The 19,994-nt window shown below is 37.1% G+C and overlaps 1 protein-coding gene across 1 annotated transcript in view; it reads right to left on the reverse strand.

Annotated features, from left to right (window-relative positions):
* Nucleotides 1-8,838: 8,838 nt before the first annotated feature.
* Nucleotides 8,839-19,994, reverse strand: part of LOC120586952 (rho GTPase-activating protein 20-like) — a 107,435-nt gene continuing 96,279 nt past the window's right edge. Inside the window, 2 exon segments of the mRNA XM_039843508.1 lie at nucleotides 8,839-12,480; nucleotides 13,530-13,644. Of these exon segments, the coding sequence (XP_039699442.1) occupies nucleotides 11,114-12,480; nucleotides 13,530-13,644 (1,482 nt within the window). The 3' untranslated portion in view covers nucleotides 8,839-11,113.

Genomic DNA, 19,994 nt, shown 5'->3' on the forward strand with positions numbered 1-19,994 from the left:
CTTGCGCTGTTAATGCTCACTTTTGGTTTGTGACTGGCTTCCCAACACACCTAATGGAAAATGAACCCCGTCTAGGGTCCTTAAAAAGGGGTCTTTTGCCCGTTGATAACAAAATGACATAACGGTCCAACCTGCCACAATGAATCACATTAAGATAATTAATATATAATAGTCATTTGACATGGAAAGCACTGTGATAGTGTAACATGCAGAGTAATGCTTTAGAGTGCATAAGTACTTTTCATAAATAAATATGAGAGCAGAACTCCCCTTATATATGATTCTTAGTTTCTCTACCTCCACCACACCCATGCAGTGTTCTGGAGTTATAGCCATGGGCCTTCAGGTTGGCTGGACTTTCTTCTTTTGGCAAAGCCACCAGTTTCAAACTCTGGTCCTAATTCCCTTTCAGCAGCACCTTGGAGTAGGCAAGCTCAATGCTCTCTCCCTCAGAACCCTTCCAGGGCAGGGCTTCACTATATTTTTTATATCCTGGCCCATACGAGGTGATATTATTTGCACATCCACGGCACCCTATAATGAACAAAGGGGCTCTCTGGTTGCCCCAGTACCTATCCATCTTCTTGAAAGCTAAGGGGCTGAATGAATCACACATATCTGCAATGGTTGCCTACAGCAACCTCTCATTTTCCTCATGCTGTGTAAAAGAGTATAGTGATCAAATCCCAAACCCATACTTGTTAAAAAGAGAGTGCGTCAAAAGAGAATAAAAAACAGGCCCATGTCTATCTAGGTTCAGACAGAGTACAACCTAGTAATGGCTACTGTCGAAGCTGAGGTTCAGGAGGGTGAACGTAGGGGTATAAGAGGAAATACAGACTCCTTCTTAGGTGTAAATCAGAATGCAGGTAAGCAGGGAAAGCAAAGGTCACAGAGCAGCTGGGTTTTTCAGATCTTGAAACATGAGCGGATGTGGATACATTTCATGATCAGAGTCCACATACTAGTGAGCAGACATCCCAATATGGCTTTTATCTTTCACTTGTGCCACATGACAGCTGTCTGTCAAAATTAAGTCAAGGCTGCTCAACACAGCACTGACATACACAGTGCTGATATGCTTATTTCTGCTGTCGGTTGATTGTTTCTAATCTAAAGTGGTCCTAGGTAAAGAAAAGTAGGCCGAAACAAAATTATAAAATAAACTGGGCTGTCTTGCCTACCAGTCTCATTATTGGTGGCTGAGAGAAGGCAGTTTCCTCTGCTCTCTTTCCAGACTCTCACATTGTGGCTAAGTCTTCAGTGAGTAAGGAAAAGCTAAACATTACCCCCGTCCTAAGTTGCTTCAGAAAACCTCTGCAGTTGCCATTATCAAACTGATCATTCACCCTGCAGGCTTTCTGCACACATCAGGACCTGTAGAGTCCAGGTGCTCTAGTACACTGAAGATAGCAACAGAAAGAATAGGAGAGCAATCTTTGCTCAATGGAAATTTGTTTTAGAGGTAGGTAGTCAGCTCAGGCTACTATAACAAAATAACTCAGACTGGGTGGCTTGAACAACAGACACTTATTTCCTACAGTTCTGGACACTGGTAAGCCCAAGGTCAAGCTGCCAGCATGTTGGGTTCTTGGTGAGGGCCCTCTTTCTGGTTTGCAGACAGCTGCCTTCTTGCTATACCCTCACATGGGGGACACAGAGGGAGCAAGCTCTCTGGTCCCTTATGAGAGCACTCATACCATCACAGGGATTCTGCCTTCCCAACCTCATCTAATCTAATTATCTCCCATATGCCCCCACTGCCAAATACTATCATACTGAGGATTAAGGCTTCCACATAGTAGTGCAGAGGACATAGTCAGTCTAAGACAGAGGTTTTTGTCAAATGCTCTGGAGACATGAGGAGCATGAGTCAAAATCCTATCAAAGTACAATAATAAAATATACTTATATTTCTGCAAAGCACTGTGTATATGAGTGTATGTACATATAGGCATGTACATAGTTTATAATATGTTTCAGTGGTACTTTAAACTGAAATCTCACATATTTCCAGTTATTGATATCGTCTAGGAAGGCAAGCTTTATAATCACATATTTTGTTAAGTGGTGTGTAGTCCTACATCAGGCACAAGATGTCTTTACTTCAAAAAGAGCAGCCACCAAGTCCTGGATGGCAGGATAAGAACTGTGAAAGAATTCAGACACCTAACTGATGGGGGTTGGCGTTTTCATTTTCTGCAGGTACTGTAAGTTATCATTTGTCTCCCAGTTCATTGGACATGTTCCACCTTTTGCCCTGCAGACCTTCCACCAAATCATAACAGCATGAGACCAGTTGCTTCACAACAATCTTCACTTCAAACAAAAGCAACAACTTCACTATTTAGGTATCTGTGACTTGTGAGTTTTCAGTCTATAAGTTACAACAGGTCTCAATAGTCAAAATTAATAATTAATTTTTTATACAAAAGTAGAAAAATAAAAGACTTTCCTTAACTTCCATTTTATAAAAAAGTCACAAAAATTAATTTTCCTTTTGCTATGTTAAAATGCACTATTGTGTTCACATTTTAAGTAAAAATAACTATGGAAGAGTCTTTTCCTACTCATAAGTTTCACTCTATAAAATGTTTGCTGATTTGAGAAATTTTCAACTGGGTTTTCCACACACATGATTTTCCATGGTAGAATCATTGAAGTATAGGTTTCGGTGCACTCATATATAACTTTGAAATATAGTTTTAGGAATTGGAAAACACACCAAGCTTTCCAACTTTAGAAAGCAAGACTGAAATATCAGCATGGAAAGCAGGATTGGCTGAAGGGCTCCTGAAATAGAAGTGCCTTACATGAAACATCTGAAAACGACAAATATCAAGGTATAAAAATAGCAAATTTCCAAAGTAATTAGACCAGTGATTGTATCATTGTCACTATTTGTTAGTATTTACTGGGATGGTTAATTTTATGTGTCAGCTTGACTGGCTCTGGGGTACGTGGATTATACACTATTTCCAGATATGTCTGTGAGGGTATTTCCGGGTCAGACTAGCACTTCAGTCGCTGGACTCAGTAAAGCAGACTGCCCTCTCCAAAGCGGCTAGGCATCATTCATCCCTAGGGTCCTTTCTAGAACAAAAACTTGAGGAAGGAGGAATTATCCCCTTCCTCCTACCCTCACTGTTGAGCTGCAATGTCGCATCTCATCTTTTCTTGCCCTGAAGAACAGATGTTGGTAAATTACACCACCGGCTTTCCTAGGTCTCCAGCTTGTGGACAGCAGATCACAGGATATCTATTGGTCTGTTTCTCTGGAGAACATTGACCACTAGTTACCTAATGGAGACTGTGAATATAACATTCAATGGTAGATGGAGAGGGTAGAGACTCTGCTCCATATTACTTCTCAAATGTGGTTTACTCAGTTGTTATATATAACTCAAATCTACTCTCTCCTATATCTTATGTTGCAAGCGATACAAAATGCATGGATAGCTTAGTTGGACAGAAAAATAGAGTTGGAAGATGTGGGTTAAAAGTCCGGCTCTATTGGGAATTTTGGCATCTAAGTTCATGAGACATTTTTCTGTAATTTTCTCTTTTTGTACTGTCTTTGCTTTTCTTATCAGGGTAATATCGGCTTCATAAAATACATTGAAAGTATTTCCGTCTTTTCTATTTTCTGGAAGTCGTTGTGAAAAATTGGTGTTAATGTTTCTTTAAATGTTTGTTAGCATTCTCCAGTGAAACCATCTAGGCCTAGAGATTTCCCTTCGGGAGCTGTTAAATTGAGATTTCAATTTATTTAATGATTATAGGACTGTTCTGATTATGTCATCTCAGTTGAGGTTTGGTAATTTGTGGTTTTTGAGGAATTGTCCCACTCTTTTAAGTTGTCAAAGTATGAGTATAATAATTATTTGTAGTGTTCTCTTATTATCCTCTGATTGGTGGCAGGATCTATAATGATATCCTGTTTTATTCCTGATATTGGTGCTTTGTGGGCTTTTTTTGCCATCAGACTTGATAGAGGATTATCAATTTTATTTTTTCAATGAACCAATCTTTTGTATTATTTTCTCAACTCTTTGTCTATATTCAACTTTATAGATTTCTGCTCTCTTTCCTTGTTTCTGCTTGCTTTGGGTTTATTTTGTTCTTTTTCAAGTTTCTTGAGGGAAAAAATGTATTGATTTGAGATCTTTTTCAATGTAAGCATTGTTGTAATGTTTCCTCTCAACACTGTTTAAACATTATCCCACATATTTTGATATGTTGTTTTTGTTTAAACTTAGTTTTAGGATTTAAAAATATTTCCTTTCAAACTTCCTCTTTGTCCAAGGGATTATTTAGAAGTGTTGCTTGGTGTCCAAGGGTTTGAAAATATTCATTCTCTCTCTGTTATTGATTTCTAGTTTGATTGCATTGTGGTCAGAAAACATACTCTGTATGATTTCAATTCTTTTAAAATGCTGTTTGTTTCATGGCCCAAGATATGGTCTATCTTGGTTTATGTTCCATGGGCAATTGAAGAAAATGTTTATTTCTATTGTTGGATGGAGTGTTCTGTATATGCCAATTACATCCTTTTAATTGATGATGATAAGTTCTATATCATTGCTAGTTATCAGTCTAGTTCTATCAATAGTTGAAAGAAGAGTGTTGAATTCTTCAACTATAATGATGATTTTGCTTATTTCTCCTTTCAGTTATCTCATTTTTTTACTTTACATATTTTTAAGCTTTGTTGTTCGTGCATACCCACTTAGAATTGTTATATCTTCTTGGAGGATTGAGCCTTTTGTTGTTATATAATGTCCCATTCTGTCTGTGGTAAGTTTCTTTGCTCTGAAGTTTATCATATTCATTTTTAATATAGCTGCTTCTACTTTCTGTTGATTATGTTAGCATGATATATCTGTATCTTTTTACTTTCAAACAACCTATGACATTGAATTTGAAGTGTTTCTGGTAGATAGGATATCATTGGGTAAGTTTTTTTTTTTTTTTAATCCACCGTCAATTTTTGTTTTTTGATTGGCGTATGTAGATCATTTATATTTAAGGTAATCTTGATATATCGAAGCTTATTTATGCCATTTATTATTTGTTTTCTGTTTGTTTCCTCTGGTTTTCCATGCTCTGTCTCAGTTTTACCTTCCAATAGTTTAAATATTTCTTTAGAGTTCCCTCTTGACTTTCTTATGGTGTTTAGAAGAGATGTACTCTCCAAATGTATAATGTCTGTAGTTTTTCTGAGTATTATAATATTCATATGTAGCATATCACATTCTACTGGTATCAACATTTCACTACTTAACTATCTCACTTCAATTTGGTCTTATGTTTTTCCCACTTTAAAATATCAGTTTCTTGAGTATCAAATGGTGGTAGCCTTTCTGTTTCAAGAATCAAAGATGACCGATCAAACTCATGAGAAGTATCGTCTATCATTATGTACTCTTATTTTTACTTCCTGTTTTCCTTTCTTCTTCTCAATGCTCCAAGTTTCCTTCTTTTAGCTTCTACTTTCTGTTAAAGACTTCCCTTAGTCTTCAAGCATATGGGTGCAAGTGACACATTTTTAACAGTATTCCTTCATCTGAGAATATCCTTACTTCTCTTCATTCATGGATAGTTTTATTGGACTAACTTTCTGGGTTGACAGTTCTTTTAGCACTTGGAAAATATGCCACTTTCTTCTGGCCACCATGGTTTCAGATGATAGATCCAATCATGTAAATTGGTATGCCTTTATAGGTAAGCTGTCAATTAAAATTTACTTTTGTCTTTAGTTCCCAAACATTTAATTATGATGTGTCAATTCAGTTTGCGTTTCACTTACCTTCTTAAATGTATAGGTTTGTGTCTTTCATCAAATTTGGGACATTTTAGCCATTCTTTCTCTGAATTCTGATAACAGCAGTACCCTGTCTCTCACCTTCTGGAACTTCTATGAAGTTGAAACATTTGTTATTGTACCACAGATCCCTGAGGCTTTGTTCACCTTTTTTTTTTTTTTAGTCTCTTTTGTCTGTTCAGACTGTGTAAATTCTATTTGTCCTCAAGTTTCCTGATTCTATCCTCTGTCATCTCCACTCTGCTACTGACTCCACACAATGTTTTTAAATCTGTTATTGTATTTTTCAGTTCTACAATTTTCATGTGGTTCTTTTGTATAACTTCTGTTTCTTTGCTGAGAACTTCTTTTTTTCCATTTTTTTCAAGATAATTTGTATTTGTTTATTGACACATTTTTAAGATTCCTGTTTTAAATCTTTTCAATGTCTCAGTTGTTTTTCCTCATCGAAGTTGTGATTTTCCTTGTTCTTGGTGTGACAGGTGATTTTCAGTTGTATCCTGGATATTTTGTCTATTGTTAGGAGATTCTGGGTCTTATTTAAATCCTTTCTTTTAGTAGATAGTCACCTTGTTTAGCTTTAGGACACAGGTTCTTTCCTGTATTGGGGGTTTGTGGGCCCAATGAGTTTAATTTTGGTGCAATTGAGATCTGTTCTCTGCTAGAGAGACCTCTTCATCTCGCAGCCTGAGATTGCCATAGCTGAGTGCTTTTGGTGGTGCAATCCCTCCTGTCCAAGTTATCTGGCTGTCCCAGTGTCTTTGGGTGGTTAGAAGAGAGACCTAGGCTTGCTGGGGCGAAGATGCTTCCGAGGTTGAGCTGTTTGTTGTGGTGGAGTCCCTCTTTCTTTTAATCCTTGCTTAACTGACTATCTCCCAGTGGGGGAGGGGAGTCTCAGGTCTAGCAGGAAAAAACGAATCTCCCTCTGGCCACTTGTTAGTGGAGCACTCAACTATACCTCCTGTTGGTGATACCTGGCTTACCCAATAGTGTCAGAGGGATTGCAATTGCTCAGGGGTAGGAATGAGAGTATCTGGGCAGCCTTCTGTTGTTAGGTTGTGAAAGGTCAGGCCTAGGTTGGCTAGAGGGTGAGGGAATGTAAAATGCTTTGTCTTGTTTCTCCAGTCTTGAGATTCTGAACCAATTCACTTTCTTTTATCACTTAGGATTTTTCTTTGGTTGTCTTTTGCATTATTTTGAGGAGTTGTGATTATGCTTAACCATATTGCTATACTTAGTGGGGAGGAGCAGGGAGACACAAGTCTGTACCATTTTGTCTGGACAAAATTTTCAGCTCAATTATTTTGACAATTATTATAGCCTTCTGAATTTTTCCTGATACTGAATGACTTTCGAAATTTGGGGATATCTAGCGGAGACACAGTAACTTGTTAGGTTTGGACTGAGTTCACGTATATAAGTTGTGTCTGCTTTTTTTAATGGAGGAAGTGTTATAATAATTCCTAATTTAAAGTGAGAGGGTTAAAAAAAAGGAGCCTGGGGTCAGAATGAGGTTCTAGCTGAATGTTCCCACTATGTAGGGCTATTGCGATCATTAAGTATAAAATTACTTATGCAGTGCATTGATCCCCAGTGCATGCAGGCAACAATAAGCGCCCAATAAACATTACTGTTCCCTTTCTTTTACATGGCCCAGTTTTTCTCTGAATTGTTTAAAGTCCCTGAAGACAGAAATGATCTGTCTTTTTTCACCTTGTATCACTAGGGTCTGGAATAGTACCTGGCAATAAAAATCGAACTGCCTGAATAGCATTTATATCATTTGTAACACCTCCATCTCCTCCCAGCCATGCTCTTTCCATCTTTTCGAATTTCACTGACCTTGTGATTTAGTTTCTTGCTTGAATTAGCTCATTATTGGCTTTCTTCCTCCTCTATTCATTTCCTGTGCCTTGAAGCAATAAGCTTCTCTGTGCTAATGTGTTTTGATGATTCTTTGTTTCCCAGTCATCCCAATGCTTGGGCAAAGATATAACCTGTTTTTCTCCTGAATTTTAGTCTGTAAGAATCATAGCCCCTATGACTTGGCAGAGGAGGAGTATTTCTTCATAGCATCCATTTTACTGGACCAGAATAATAGGCCTACCTCACAAATACAGATTTTTAGACAATTTCTTCACTCCTCATAGCAGATCAAGAGGCTGCAAGGAGAAGTTCTAAATTTAAATCCAAGTTGCTGTCAGGTAAAATCAACCTAGATGAAAACAATAATCACTTAAATCTTAATGTGTGCCAAATATGTATCATATGTTGCCATGAAAAATCAAACTCCACAAAACATATTTTTTTGCCTTAACAAATTAAATAGGTTAGAAAAACACTGAACTATCTAAAAGTAGTAGGTGCGCTCTGGCACAGCATGATCAGAAAACACACACCATACAAATTAAAGAATAATACACATCCAATATCCACTGTGTGTATTTCCTTGGGATTTTAAAACAAAATTTTCCAAACTCCACCCCAGAGCCTTCTGCCAATTTTACCACATATCTGATGACATTATGCAGAACGGAAGCTCAAGGTGTTCAGTGTATTAAAAACAAAACAAAACAAAACAAAACAAAACAATACAAATGCAGTATTTATACTCACAGGTGGCTCAGAAACAGAGTAGGACTCATGCTTGGGGTAAACAGTATGAAACTCAATCATATTCTTCCTTTCAGCAGAAAATTTAGCTTATAAGATAGCCTCATAACCAAAATAGATATTAAAGAAAGCTAACACTTCACTACACTTTATTTTTGTTTTTTCTTTGTACTGAAATAAGCAGTTTACAAAGACTTCCTCTCACCTCATTAAAACCTGACCAGGAAGGAAAAGATAAGTCCAACACTTACTACCATAATTTGGATTAAGATACATAACATTCCTAGAGTTTCTTTTCAACAAACAAAATATGCCATTAGCCCCAGGAAAGAGTAGATCTTTTCAATGTCATGCCATGTAAAGGAAAAAAGACACACTGTGAGATAATTTTTTGAATCCAATGTTTTTATTTGATTAAGGCTTTTTAAAAGTAAAATAATCTCTGTATTTCTGTAAAACATATAGAGAAATCCACATCCGTGTAGTTGTATACTGCCCAAATCTGATCGATGACATTTCTGATATTGAGGTTGTGGTCTTCATTGCTCAGTTAGAACAAACAATTTTTCTATTCGAAGGTAGTATATATTTTTGAATTTCTTTGAAATGGTGGTTAAACATACATTGAGTGAACCTCAATGAAGGTAGAGATGCAACATTCATGAGGAACCACTAATATTTAATAAGTTTATATGACATGAGAAGTATTGATGTCTGTGTATGGATCGGAAGTCAACTGGGTACTCTATTCAGAACGGTTCAAATTGAGATAAGAAAGTCTCATACAATCAATTAAACTGAGTTGATGGTTCTTCTGATAGGAGAATATAGGAGCACAATGAAAATGCCTAAAAAAATGAAGACTGTGTCTATAGCATAACTTGTTTGGTAAGTGGTAAGATTAGAAAAATATAAAAGCAAAAAACTTTTCCGAGAAAGATTGACCGTGGCCTATGACTAAACACTCAAAGTTCCAATTCTACATTAACTACATTTTATGACACTTCTAATGTTAAGAAGACATTGGATCATTAACCAAAACAATTCTACAAAGGGAAATATTGCTCCAATGTGACTGTTAATTCTAGAGAGTGATATTTTATTTCACAGACAGCATGAGTTTATATATATCTATTATCAGTGCCTTGATAATCAAATGATTTAAAAGTTAGCAGCAGTTTCTGCAAGTACAAAAATATTCGTGTATTACATAACATATTGTGGTAAAATTTGTCAGGATATATTATACAAACTCAAAGCTTTTTAGATAAAGCATCAGTCTATTATAGATTAACAGGGTGTGATAAAATGGCATATAGTCTGTGTTCAAATCATACCATGTAATACTTTACGGCAATATTAACAAATTATTCACATTAAGTATTACAGGAGTATCTAAGGGAACACATAAAGAAAGTAGGAATGGTTATTTCAGACTTCAACATTTATTTTCTTCTGTGCTTCAAATTGGGTGGGTGAATTTTTTCTTTTTCTTTCTTTCTTTTTCTTTTGGTGATTTTTGACTCATCAATGTGGGGAAAAAAGGCTCAAATGTTATTTTGTCAAGTAGGGAAGAAATTTATTTCACAAAGACACTCAAAATCATAAGAGCTTCAGTGCTGACAGTAACAGTGCTGGTACCGGTAAGGGGAATCCCTGGCCTTTATACAGTATACTGCAAAAGATGCATATGGACATTTAGGAATCTAAATACAGGAGTGGTTGGTTACAAGGTGAAGTCTACTTCATATTTGTGATTCAGATGGTTATTATCATGAAGGAGTTCTTTGGACCCAGAGTTCTAAGCTAGTTATAATGCTTAGGGCAAACACGGCCATGTACCCTAGAGGTAGGTAGCACCCATAGTTAATACTGAAAGGACTTAGATCTCACAGAAAAAATTTTTTTCCTCTCTAACTGAAAAATGCAATCTTCAGAACAACAGGAAAAGAACTTATGACAAAGTTTCCTGGAGGCTCAGAAAAATAATTTGGAATAAGCTAGTTTGTGGGTCTACAATAGCTTGTGATGGGGAAAAACGTTCAACCGAAGACATTTAAACACGGTAAGAATCCAATGTCTACAACAACAGAAGCTGAGCTAATCATGGACATAAAGACAGGAATTATAATGACTCCTTTGTATAAAATACCTGGGATGGGTAGCATAAAGATAATCATCGCTAATAGGACGATAAAAGAATTCTCTTTATGGAGACCATTTGGCAAAAAGTTTAGACTGAAACTGGCTCTTTTCCTCTGGAATGGGCTTTTCTAAATCTGCTTTTTCTTCTTTCAGAATTAGGTTTTTATGATTCACTATAACAGTAAAAAGAGAAAAACTCTTTAGTCATTGTTTCCAATGACTAAAAGTGAACATGTGAGTAAACACCTAACTCCCTTTACTGCTTTTATAGAGAATTATATAAACCTAATTCTAAAAGCAAAAAGCAGCTTTGAAAAAGCCCATCCCAGATGAAAAGAGCCAGTTTTAGTCTAAACTTTTTGCCAAATGGTCTCCATAAAGAGAATTCTTTTGTCGTCCTAAGTATTAGCAATGATTATCTTTATGCTACCCATCTCAGGTATTTTATACAATGGGGTCATAATAATTCCAGTATTTATGTCCATGATTAGCTCAGTTTCTGTTCTTATAGACGTCAGATTCTTATTGTGGTTAAATGTCTTTGGTTGAATGTTTTTTCCCAACATCACAAATGACCGTAGGCCCTGAGTCCGAGCTGGATACATTATTCAGATGAAGGGCAGGCTGAGGATTTTGCGCAAGGCAGAGTGTAAAAGAGTAGTACTCACTACTCGCTCCTTCGTTTGACTGCATACAAAGCTTGAGGCTGTCTTCCACTAGGTTGAGTGCAGAGCAAAAGTGTATCTCTGAGTCCTGGCTGGGATAAGAGCTACAGCACTCAGCTGCTTGCACAGATTCAAGTTCTTCAGCTGCCCTCAGGGGCATATCTTCCTGTTTCTCTTGCAGTGACCTGGCTTCTGAAACACCAGAAGCATGTGCAGGTGGCTCCGTACATCTTTTGAGAGAACCTCTTTTCTCTTCCTCTGGTCCATATGCCTTTGGTTTTTTTCTGAGGGACCAGTTTTTCAGAGCGGCCATGCCATGTCTCAGCCATTTCATGGGGTGAAGAGTTACAGAGTGTGAGGGACACTCTACACTATCCTTACTTGAATGAGCCAGTTGACTGCTGGTCTGCCCAGATGAGGGAGCAGGCATTCCAGAAATGAGGCCGGAACTGCAAAGGTCAGAAGAAAGCTCTTCCTGAAAAGCACAATCGACTGGTGAGATAGTATCAGCGGGTGTCAACACGAAGTGTTCAGACATCTGCAGTAAATCACTGTCTTGGGAGCTCACTGATGAGCCAGATGGGGAAGTGCCTAGGGAGGACAAACTGGTAGAGCTAGTGCTTGGGCAAGTGTTTAAGCTTGAGGGTGAAAACTTCTCGGTGTTTTGGTTTATGGCACTACTCTTGCCCACCTTGATGCCCATGACTAAACTCTGATTAATGAGCTTTTGCCCCTCCATTTGCAAAGTCTTCTGCGGCTTGAGATAATCATCTTCTCCGTCTAAGTGATCAGCTTCATAGCTGGTTGTCTGTTGTTTCTTTGAATAAATCCCCATGAGATGGCTCAGTTTGCAGTGCTGGTCGTGACTGCTGGGCTCTGAGCAGCGCTGGTGCCTCCTTGAACTCTTGTGGGCAACTGTCGTGTGTTCTGGGGAGTATTCAGATGTACTCGAATCAAAGGGCACGTTTTGGGAATGATCATGTGAGGACACGTGACTGTAAGATGCCTCAGAAATGGCCACTGGCTTGGATTTAGAAAAAAGTTTCACATCATTTCCTTCATTATCAGATGAGCTTTCCTTCTTAACTTGTTTATTAGTGGCAATTTTTTGGATATCAGTGCTTCCCTGACCAATTTTCTTAAGCACTTCATTACGTGGAGCATCGACATCCTCATTCAGTTCATTGTCTAAGCTGCCAAAGGAGGAGTCATTCATTTGGATGCAGGGGATATCTGTCAATAAATCAAACCATGATTAACATTGTTGCTTACCAATACATGCTGCATTAAAAAAGAACTTATGGGGCTTAGTTTAATTCTCTTTTCATGTGACTTGTTCAAATTCCTACTCTCAAGATAGAAAGGATTGCTCATGATCTTCTCAATTGTTTGTACAGAATATAAAATAAAATTGTTGTGGTATATTAGACTATTTCAGTTCCGGAAGAAATGGGCTTTCCTTAAGGAAGATTTCTTCAAAGCAATGAGACACATCTTAACAACAAGAAATGGCAAGAAACATGTAAAGGAATCGGTGCCAGGTATATCTAGGTTCTGAATAAGACTGCCTTCTAACATGGGTATACATAATTAACTCTAGTCTCAGGGAAACCATTTACTAACTCCATCAATTTCTCTTTGACAAAGTTCTTTAATATCCATTACTTATTTATTCTTTAAAACAACCATAAAAGTTAGACATCATGGTTATCCATGTTTCCTAGATGCAGAATCGATGTTCAGTGGCACAGAATAATTGGCCAAAGGTAACAACTAGTAATTGGTGGTATTGGAATTCATATTCTGTGAGGTTAAATGTCTTCAAGTCTCCCCCTACCTCTGCCATGATGCTAATTGTTTTTAAACTGTTTCAAAGTGCCCTAGAATTCTGAGGTGTCTCAGGGACTACTAAGAGGAAAGAGAGAAAGAAAAAGACCAGGCCTGCTTCTGGGTCTTCTATTCCAATTTTAACTACAGTCATTCTACATGTACATTAGCATTTCTTGTGTAGTTCTATTAACAAAAAAAAAAAGATTAAAACCATCATAGCATATCATGCTGCCACTAACAAGTTCTTGAAGTTTGGAATCTAGCCTTATGCCTTTCTTAATCCTGCCAGTGTGAACATTAGCAGGCCTTCTCAGGAAGGAGCTCTGGAACCACTGACTCAGCTCAGAGGCTCCCTTCACCTGAGCTTCTGGGCTCTGGGACCACCACTGTCCCAGCATCTTCACAGACATGTGTCTCTTTCTCACAAAAAACAACCCAATTATTCACAGTACCTGAGGCATTCTCTTTAGTGTCGCATCTCACTGAAACCTCTCCCGAGAGGGGAAAGATTTCTTCTCCAAATATCCTACAGCAATTTTCAATCATAAATTGAATAAGCTGAGAAACCTGTACAAAGAAGGACAAAAATGAAGTGCTCCTTTTCGTATGCATATCAATACATCACATTTCATATATGAATCCTGATTTTAGCTAAAAAGTGCAAAAGAATCCCCCCAAAAATTCATGTCTGCTTTAAAATATATAAAACAGTATCCTCTAATAACTATGATACTGTCAAGAGTAATGTGAGTATAGAGATTAATTTTCATCAGTGGACTAAAGTTATTATTTGTGGCCTTGGCCTATATGCTAACATGATATACAATGGCTATGTTTCAAGAATTAAGGTCATTTTAAATATTCTCTAGAAGGTGTTTGAGGTGAAGAAATATACTTTTTAACTAAAATCTATAAAGCATCATTAGATAAAGACTTATGAAATGGATTTCTTATGTAAAAGGCAGTTGCCATAAGCTTGGGAAGAGGGCATCCTCTGTGAGTTTATCATAAGGAGAGAGACAGCGGGAGAGAAAACTTGTATTTTGCTTGAGTGGTCTCTATCTATGCATTTCCTTCTATTAGGCTCCCTAACTGGAGGTGCTTGAGGTAGAGGTAAGATTTCACTAGGGAGCTTTGTGCCTCCACTGAGATGTACTGGAATCCTTCTGCAGTTTTCCCGCTCCAATAGCTGAGGCAAAGGAGCAGGCAGAATGATGGGCACAAAGGGAAGTAATATCCCTAAACCGTATATTATGTGCCAGGCACTACTGAGTGTGAATTCAAGTATTCACTGTATGAGCTCCATATTATCACTACCTCCATAGTTTAGATGAGGACACTCCGCATCGCTGTAATGAAACTTTGCCCAAGATTGTACATCTGGCAAGTGATGGTGCTGAGAATTGAATCTTGGGTTGTCTGACTCCAAAGTCCTTATTTCTTTGTCTAAACCATGTTGACTGCTTTCTTATGACTCTATGGTTTTAGTCAGTCATAGTGTTTTGCCTCTTTAAAGAGAAAAGAGAAGTAACCCATCTGCTAGCACTTTTTGGCTTAAGAAAGCTCTTTTCTATAGTCTACCAGGACTGCATAAAATACTTATTTAACTCAACTTTATAAGTTACTTAAGAAATTGTATTTCAGAATTAATACCCAAAGTTTAGGTTCAAAATGAGGATGCAGTCTCCTGGGGCATAAAAATAAAAATCTTCATTACCTTTTTTTTTTTATAAATTCGCTTACTAATTCTGGGCTGGAGGAAGTAGGAGGCCAAAGAATGCTTGGAGTGATACACACCACTAAATTAAATGCAGTCATCTGATTGGATGAGGACTGTTGCTCAATGTTGTGTAATACTCCAAAAAGTTACCTTAGGAGAACAACATTGGCTCTCGGGAGCTGGTCTAACAACCTAAAGACAGAAAAATATACTCTTTAAGCCAGTTGTTTAATAAAACGTGTAGAAGTAGGCAATCCTTACTTCGGTTCCACATGCAAAGCAGGAACACAGTCCAGATATGCAAGAGTTTCAGTTAACATGGCACCATGCAAAGTGAGGACTGCCTATATAGAAAGAGAGAAAATAAGCACAAAGACTTTGTTTGTTTTGTACTGTTTTCACTATCCAATGAAAATGTAAAGGAATGCAAAAAAATGACCCATCAAAAATGCTGCCTGAAACTAGTACAATGTGTTTTCACTTAGGCAAATCCTGTAACATTTCAGAATATTCTCAACCTAAACTCCAGAGAGCTTTCTGATCAAATCAAAAAACCATTAAACTTAAAGTGCTCCTTTATTTCCAAGCAGCAACACAGGAATTCTGCCTCTTGCTGGGAACCCAAACTTCAACTACTAAGACTTCCAGGTTGATTCTGAGAGCTCGTGCCCTGTTCCACCAGCTTCCAAGATCCATTTTGTCCCAAATCTCAGATCTTACTAGTATCACTTTCACATATAATCAAGCTTATCACAGTATATTTCCAAGTGTTCCTGTTTATAATCGATAAGAGATTTTTAAAGTATCATTCACTAAAAATGATTATTACTATTATCCAGAAAACATATATATAAATGTTGATATTAAAGGTTGCTGCTTTTTTCAACAAGAATCTGCAACCTAGGGGAGAGAATCAAGTAATCTGATTCCTGTAGCAGAGAGGCATTTTTTCAGTACAACGAATGGACAATGAATACAGTTTTGTAGGGACAAATTATGAAAGATATTGAAATAGACCCAGAAATTACTGAGTGTATTTGATGAAAAGTAAGGTGGTGTCTACCTAGCACACTCATTTGGGTTATCTGATTTATGGAGGCTTTAAGCCTTTGAGATAATTTTACAACTCTAAGCTGTAGATAACTGATAGCAGTGGACTTAACCTTTGTTCATAGAACTGAAAATTCTATCTGGTTGAGAGACACATGGTTTATTTGTGCCCTCCCCACTACCTCCCAATGCCCCAATAGAGAAAGCCAGGTTTGCAGCTATTTGTAAATTCATTTCAGCATTTCTGATTCAACTACATAAGTTGTGATACTTTGAAATCTTTGAACTGCTTGCGACATCTTATTAGTTTTAATTAATTAATGATTTAAATAAAATCTTTTATATGTGTTCATTTTATATTTGTATGAGTCATAATTTTACTTTTTTTTTAAAAAGAAATCATCCTTTAACCGTAGGTTATAAAGTTTTAGACAACGAGCATCAAGTATAGAATCTGATGTTCACTATCTCCAAGTGGTTTCCACCAAACCATAGTGGAAGCAGAGACAGTATTTTATTTTATGGCTTTGATTTCTGCTGTCCTCAACACTTGTACTACGTTCTTTTATATATGAAAGATGTCTATCAACTGGAGTGCATGGATAATCATTCATATTTGAAAGTTTCACAAGAAGAAACTATTCTAAACAAGCATATGGAAAAAATGATATTGGGATTCTTGGATTTTCAAAGATCTGGAAACATTGCTTTTCATTAATGGAAACTCATTCTCTCCTCTCCTATAATGCAGGACATAGGACTGGCTGAGTTCTGTCAGCAACTTCCCTTTGCAAGAGTAAAGACAATGCATTCTTTGTGATCAGACTGAAATTTTACAACTCCCTTTTTCCTTGACACTTTTCCAGGTTAACAGCCTCTCTGCAGTGCTCCCACAATACTCTGCTTCACATACTTTTACTCAGTCTAGTTTCCTCATAGTTAGCATGATTTCATTATTTCTAAAACTATTAGATTTATTTGATTTATTTTTTTTTAGCTTTCACACACTTCTTAGGAAGAATGCTTTCTCATAAAGTTATATGCCCAGCTATCCTATGAGTGTAGACAAAGGATAAAGTAGAAACTGAGTCCTGTACATATTATAAATACTTTCAGCTGCAGCCATGCCTTTTGTTATGTACAACTTCAATTTTAGACTTCATGTTTCCTGTGGGACTCATAGGAAAAAAATTTTATTAAATTTTATTTTCTTGAAGAGCTTTGAACGCATAGCTCTTGCTTTCTAAATATCAAAGGACGATGAAAATCACGCTATTGCTATTAAAAGATAAGGGTGATGTAAATGTAGAGCAAACTAAATTCATGTGAATTTGACTTTCCTAAACAATCCTAGCAAAATTTAGCTAGTGTTTCTTTATGCTTAAGTTAGGGAACTATACATTAAAAATTATAATTCTTAAAATGTATGCTTGTAGAATAATAATCACGACAACAAAACCTTAATTAGAAATTCTATTCTAGCCATATAACTTCCCAAATTAAGAATACCTACCTGCCACACCTCCCTCCCACCCCCACTGCCCCAGAGTAGGAAATACATATGGAAAAATACTAGAATGGTAGGGCAGACAGGTAGAGGAAAAAGTCGTCTTCCATATTTTACCATCTCCATAAAACGTCAGCCCCGTTAGCCCTGGGTCTGAAGCAGATGTGGAAGGTTGCCCTGCTGTGGGTGCAGAACTAGCAGCTCAGTCAGGCTAGAAGCTGAGGTGCTACTTCAGACCATTCCCAGAAAGATCCCACTTCAACCCCAGACTCTTCTCCTCCACTCAAGTTTTTCTATACTAGGGTGACTAAGCCACTCAATCTTTCATTTAATTTCTCTGTTCTATTCACTTACGAGTTCCCAGGCTTTAAGACCACAGTACAGTGAAACATGTAAACAAATCATTATAATGTAATTTTTATGTGTTATACTAGAGACATGTATGAAGTGCTCTGGAGACACAGACAAGGGAACAACCAACTATCTGCCCAAAGGAACACAGATCTGGAAGTGATATTTGAGTTGGGTCTTAAGGTCAGATCTTTAATGTTCATATCTGAACCTTCAGTTAACACTAGAGCTGTCTCAGTGGGGACTAGCCACCCCAAAGCCAAGGGACAGTGATGTAAGCCACAGAGGTAGCCTTCCATGAGACTTACTGCTACTCTATTTTCAGTGTGCTACTACTACAGTATTTAGTAGGTCTTCCCCATGCTGAGGCAGAAATTCGAAAAACAGACTGGGGATGACCTATGTTCACCTAAGATTATTTTGGATATCTAGTTTCCTTAAGCTAACTAGAGAAAGCCTCCCTCAGATATGGAGATTTTAAAGTTAAGTCTTTATTCTAGTTGTGGCTTATTTTATGAAATGGGGCACAGAGGGTGGGAAAGAAGGTGACAGAAGTATGGACTTTAAAAGCACAGATGGTATATTATAGAACTGTACACTTGAAATCTCTGTAATTTTTATTAACCAATGCAACCTCAATAAAATTAAAATAAATGCCCAATAAAATTTGATACTCAATCATGTGGTCATATTTTGTCTATCATGATGAAGCTATGAGAGTGCTAAAAACCTTCTACATTGGCATGTTTTCTTCAAATTAAAAAAATATTCAAGAGCGGAACAGAAACAGTGGGGATGTTGACAGTACGATAAATAGTAACTATGTAAAATAGTCTCCATTTCATGAAGTGAGTTAGTGCTAACATGGCCACAGTCAGGGCAGTGAGGTCTAGTGACAAGAGCAGGGATTTTAGGACGGAAGATCTTGGTTTAGGTTTCAGCTCTCCTATTCCATCCTTTGTGATCCTGGACACGGTCTGAGGGTGCTCATTTGTAAGATAGGATTTTAATTAATGTTACCTTACATGGTTGTTTTGAAGCTTAAAAGCAAGTATTTTATAAACTTAAAGTCTGTGTAGAGATTACTTGTTAATATTATGAAGAGCATCATCAACCAGCAGCCAATAACTTCATGTTTAGAATCTCTAGACTCTACAGTTCTTCAGTCTTTCCAGGTTCCGTCTGGCTTTTCCACCTCTAATAAAAACACTACAGAGATATAACAGGAAAGACATGTAACATGTCAAATGAGATGGTTCTGATACTTGAGTGAAGTGATGATATAAAGTTTTTAGAAAACTGAGAACTTAGCTAAAATGTTTTTGATTAAATGTGCATTTGTATCATCTAAATCAGAGGGCAGCAAACTATGCTTTGTAGGCAAAATTAGGCCTGCTATCTTTCTTTGGATAGCATGTGAGATAAGGATGGTTTTTTATCAGTTTTAAAAGGCTGGAAAAAATCAAAAGAAGAATAATATTTAGTTACAAATAACAATTACAAGAAATTCAAATTTTGCTATCCATAATAGCTTTGTCGTGTCACTGTCACACTCATTTGTTTATGTATTGTCCATGGCTGCTTCTGCTTCACATGCAATGGTAGAGCTGAGTGGATTTGATAGAGATGACAGGCGGTGCTCTCATTGCTGTGCACTGATTAACATGTTGCTCTATGTGATCAACTACATTGCTTTGAGTACCACGTAACTTGTGATACTGCAACATTTAATATTTTTATTACCCATCTTGCCTAAACAAGAAGGAAGATAAAAGTAGACTCCTAATTTTGAGTTTTCAAGGCACAGTAAAGTGTAGATGACCTTGTTATTGAATTAAATGGCAAAATATTTGGCTAATTATGCTTGTGCAATGCCATAAGAACTGTGATAAAAGAACACAATATGTGTCATCTTGCCAGACTAAGCACTCATCACTATATTCCTAATTCACGGGAAAACAATGATCAGAAAAATTTAGCATGTTTAAAATAAAACATCTCAGCACCGCTGTATTTCTTCACTAAAACAAAAAAATAAAAACAAGGCTGGAAAAACATATAGGTTTCTGTGTGGCTTATTTATTAGCCATGTGAAGAAAGTCATTCACCAATGTTGAGTTGATTCAATCTCGTGTGCTTGCATAGATGAAGAAATTCGCATAGATGCAGAGACACTAGATTTAAGATTGTCAGCCTTTTGGTGAGAACAGCTGCTTGAACAGATGAGGACGTTAGAAGTAAGAGCAATAGTAGAGTAAAAACCAAAGCAAATCATCTCTACTGACTTTG

This window comes from Pteropus medius, unplaced genomic scaffold (assembly GCF_902729225.1).
Source record: "Pteropus medius unplaced genomic scaffold, Ma_sr-lr_union100, whole genome shotgun sequence".
NCBI classification, from domain to species: domain Eukaryota; kingdom Metazoa; phylum Chordata; class Mammalia; order Chiroptera; family Pteropodidae; genus Pteropus; species Pteropus medius.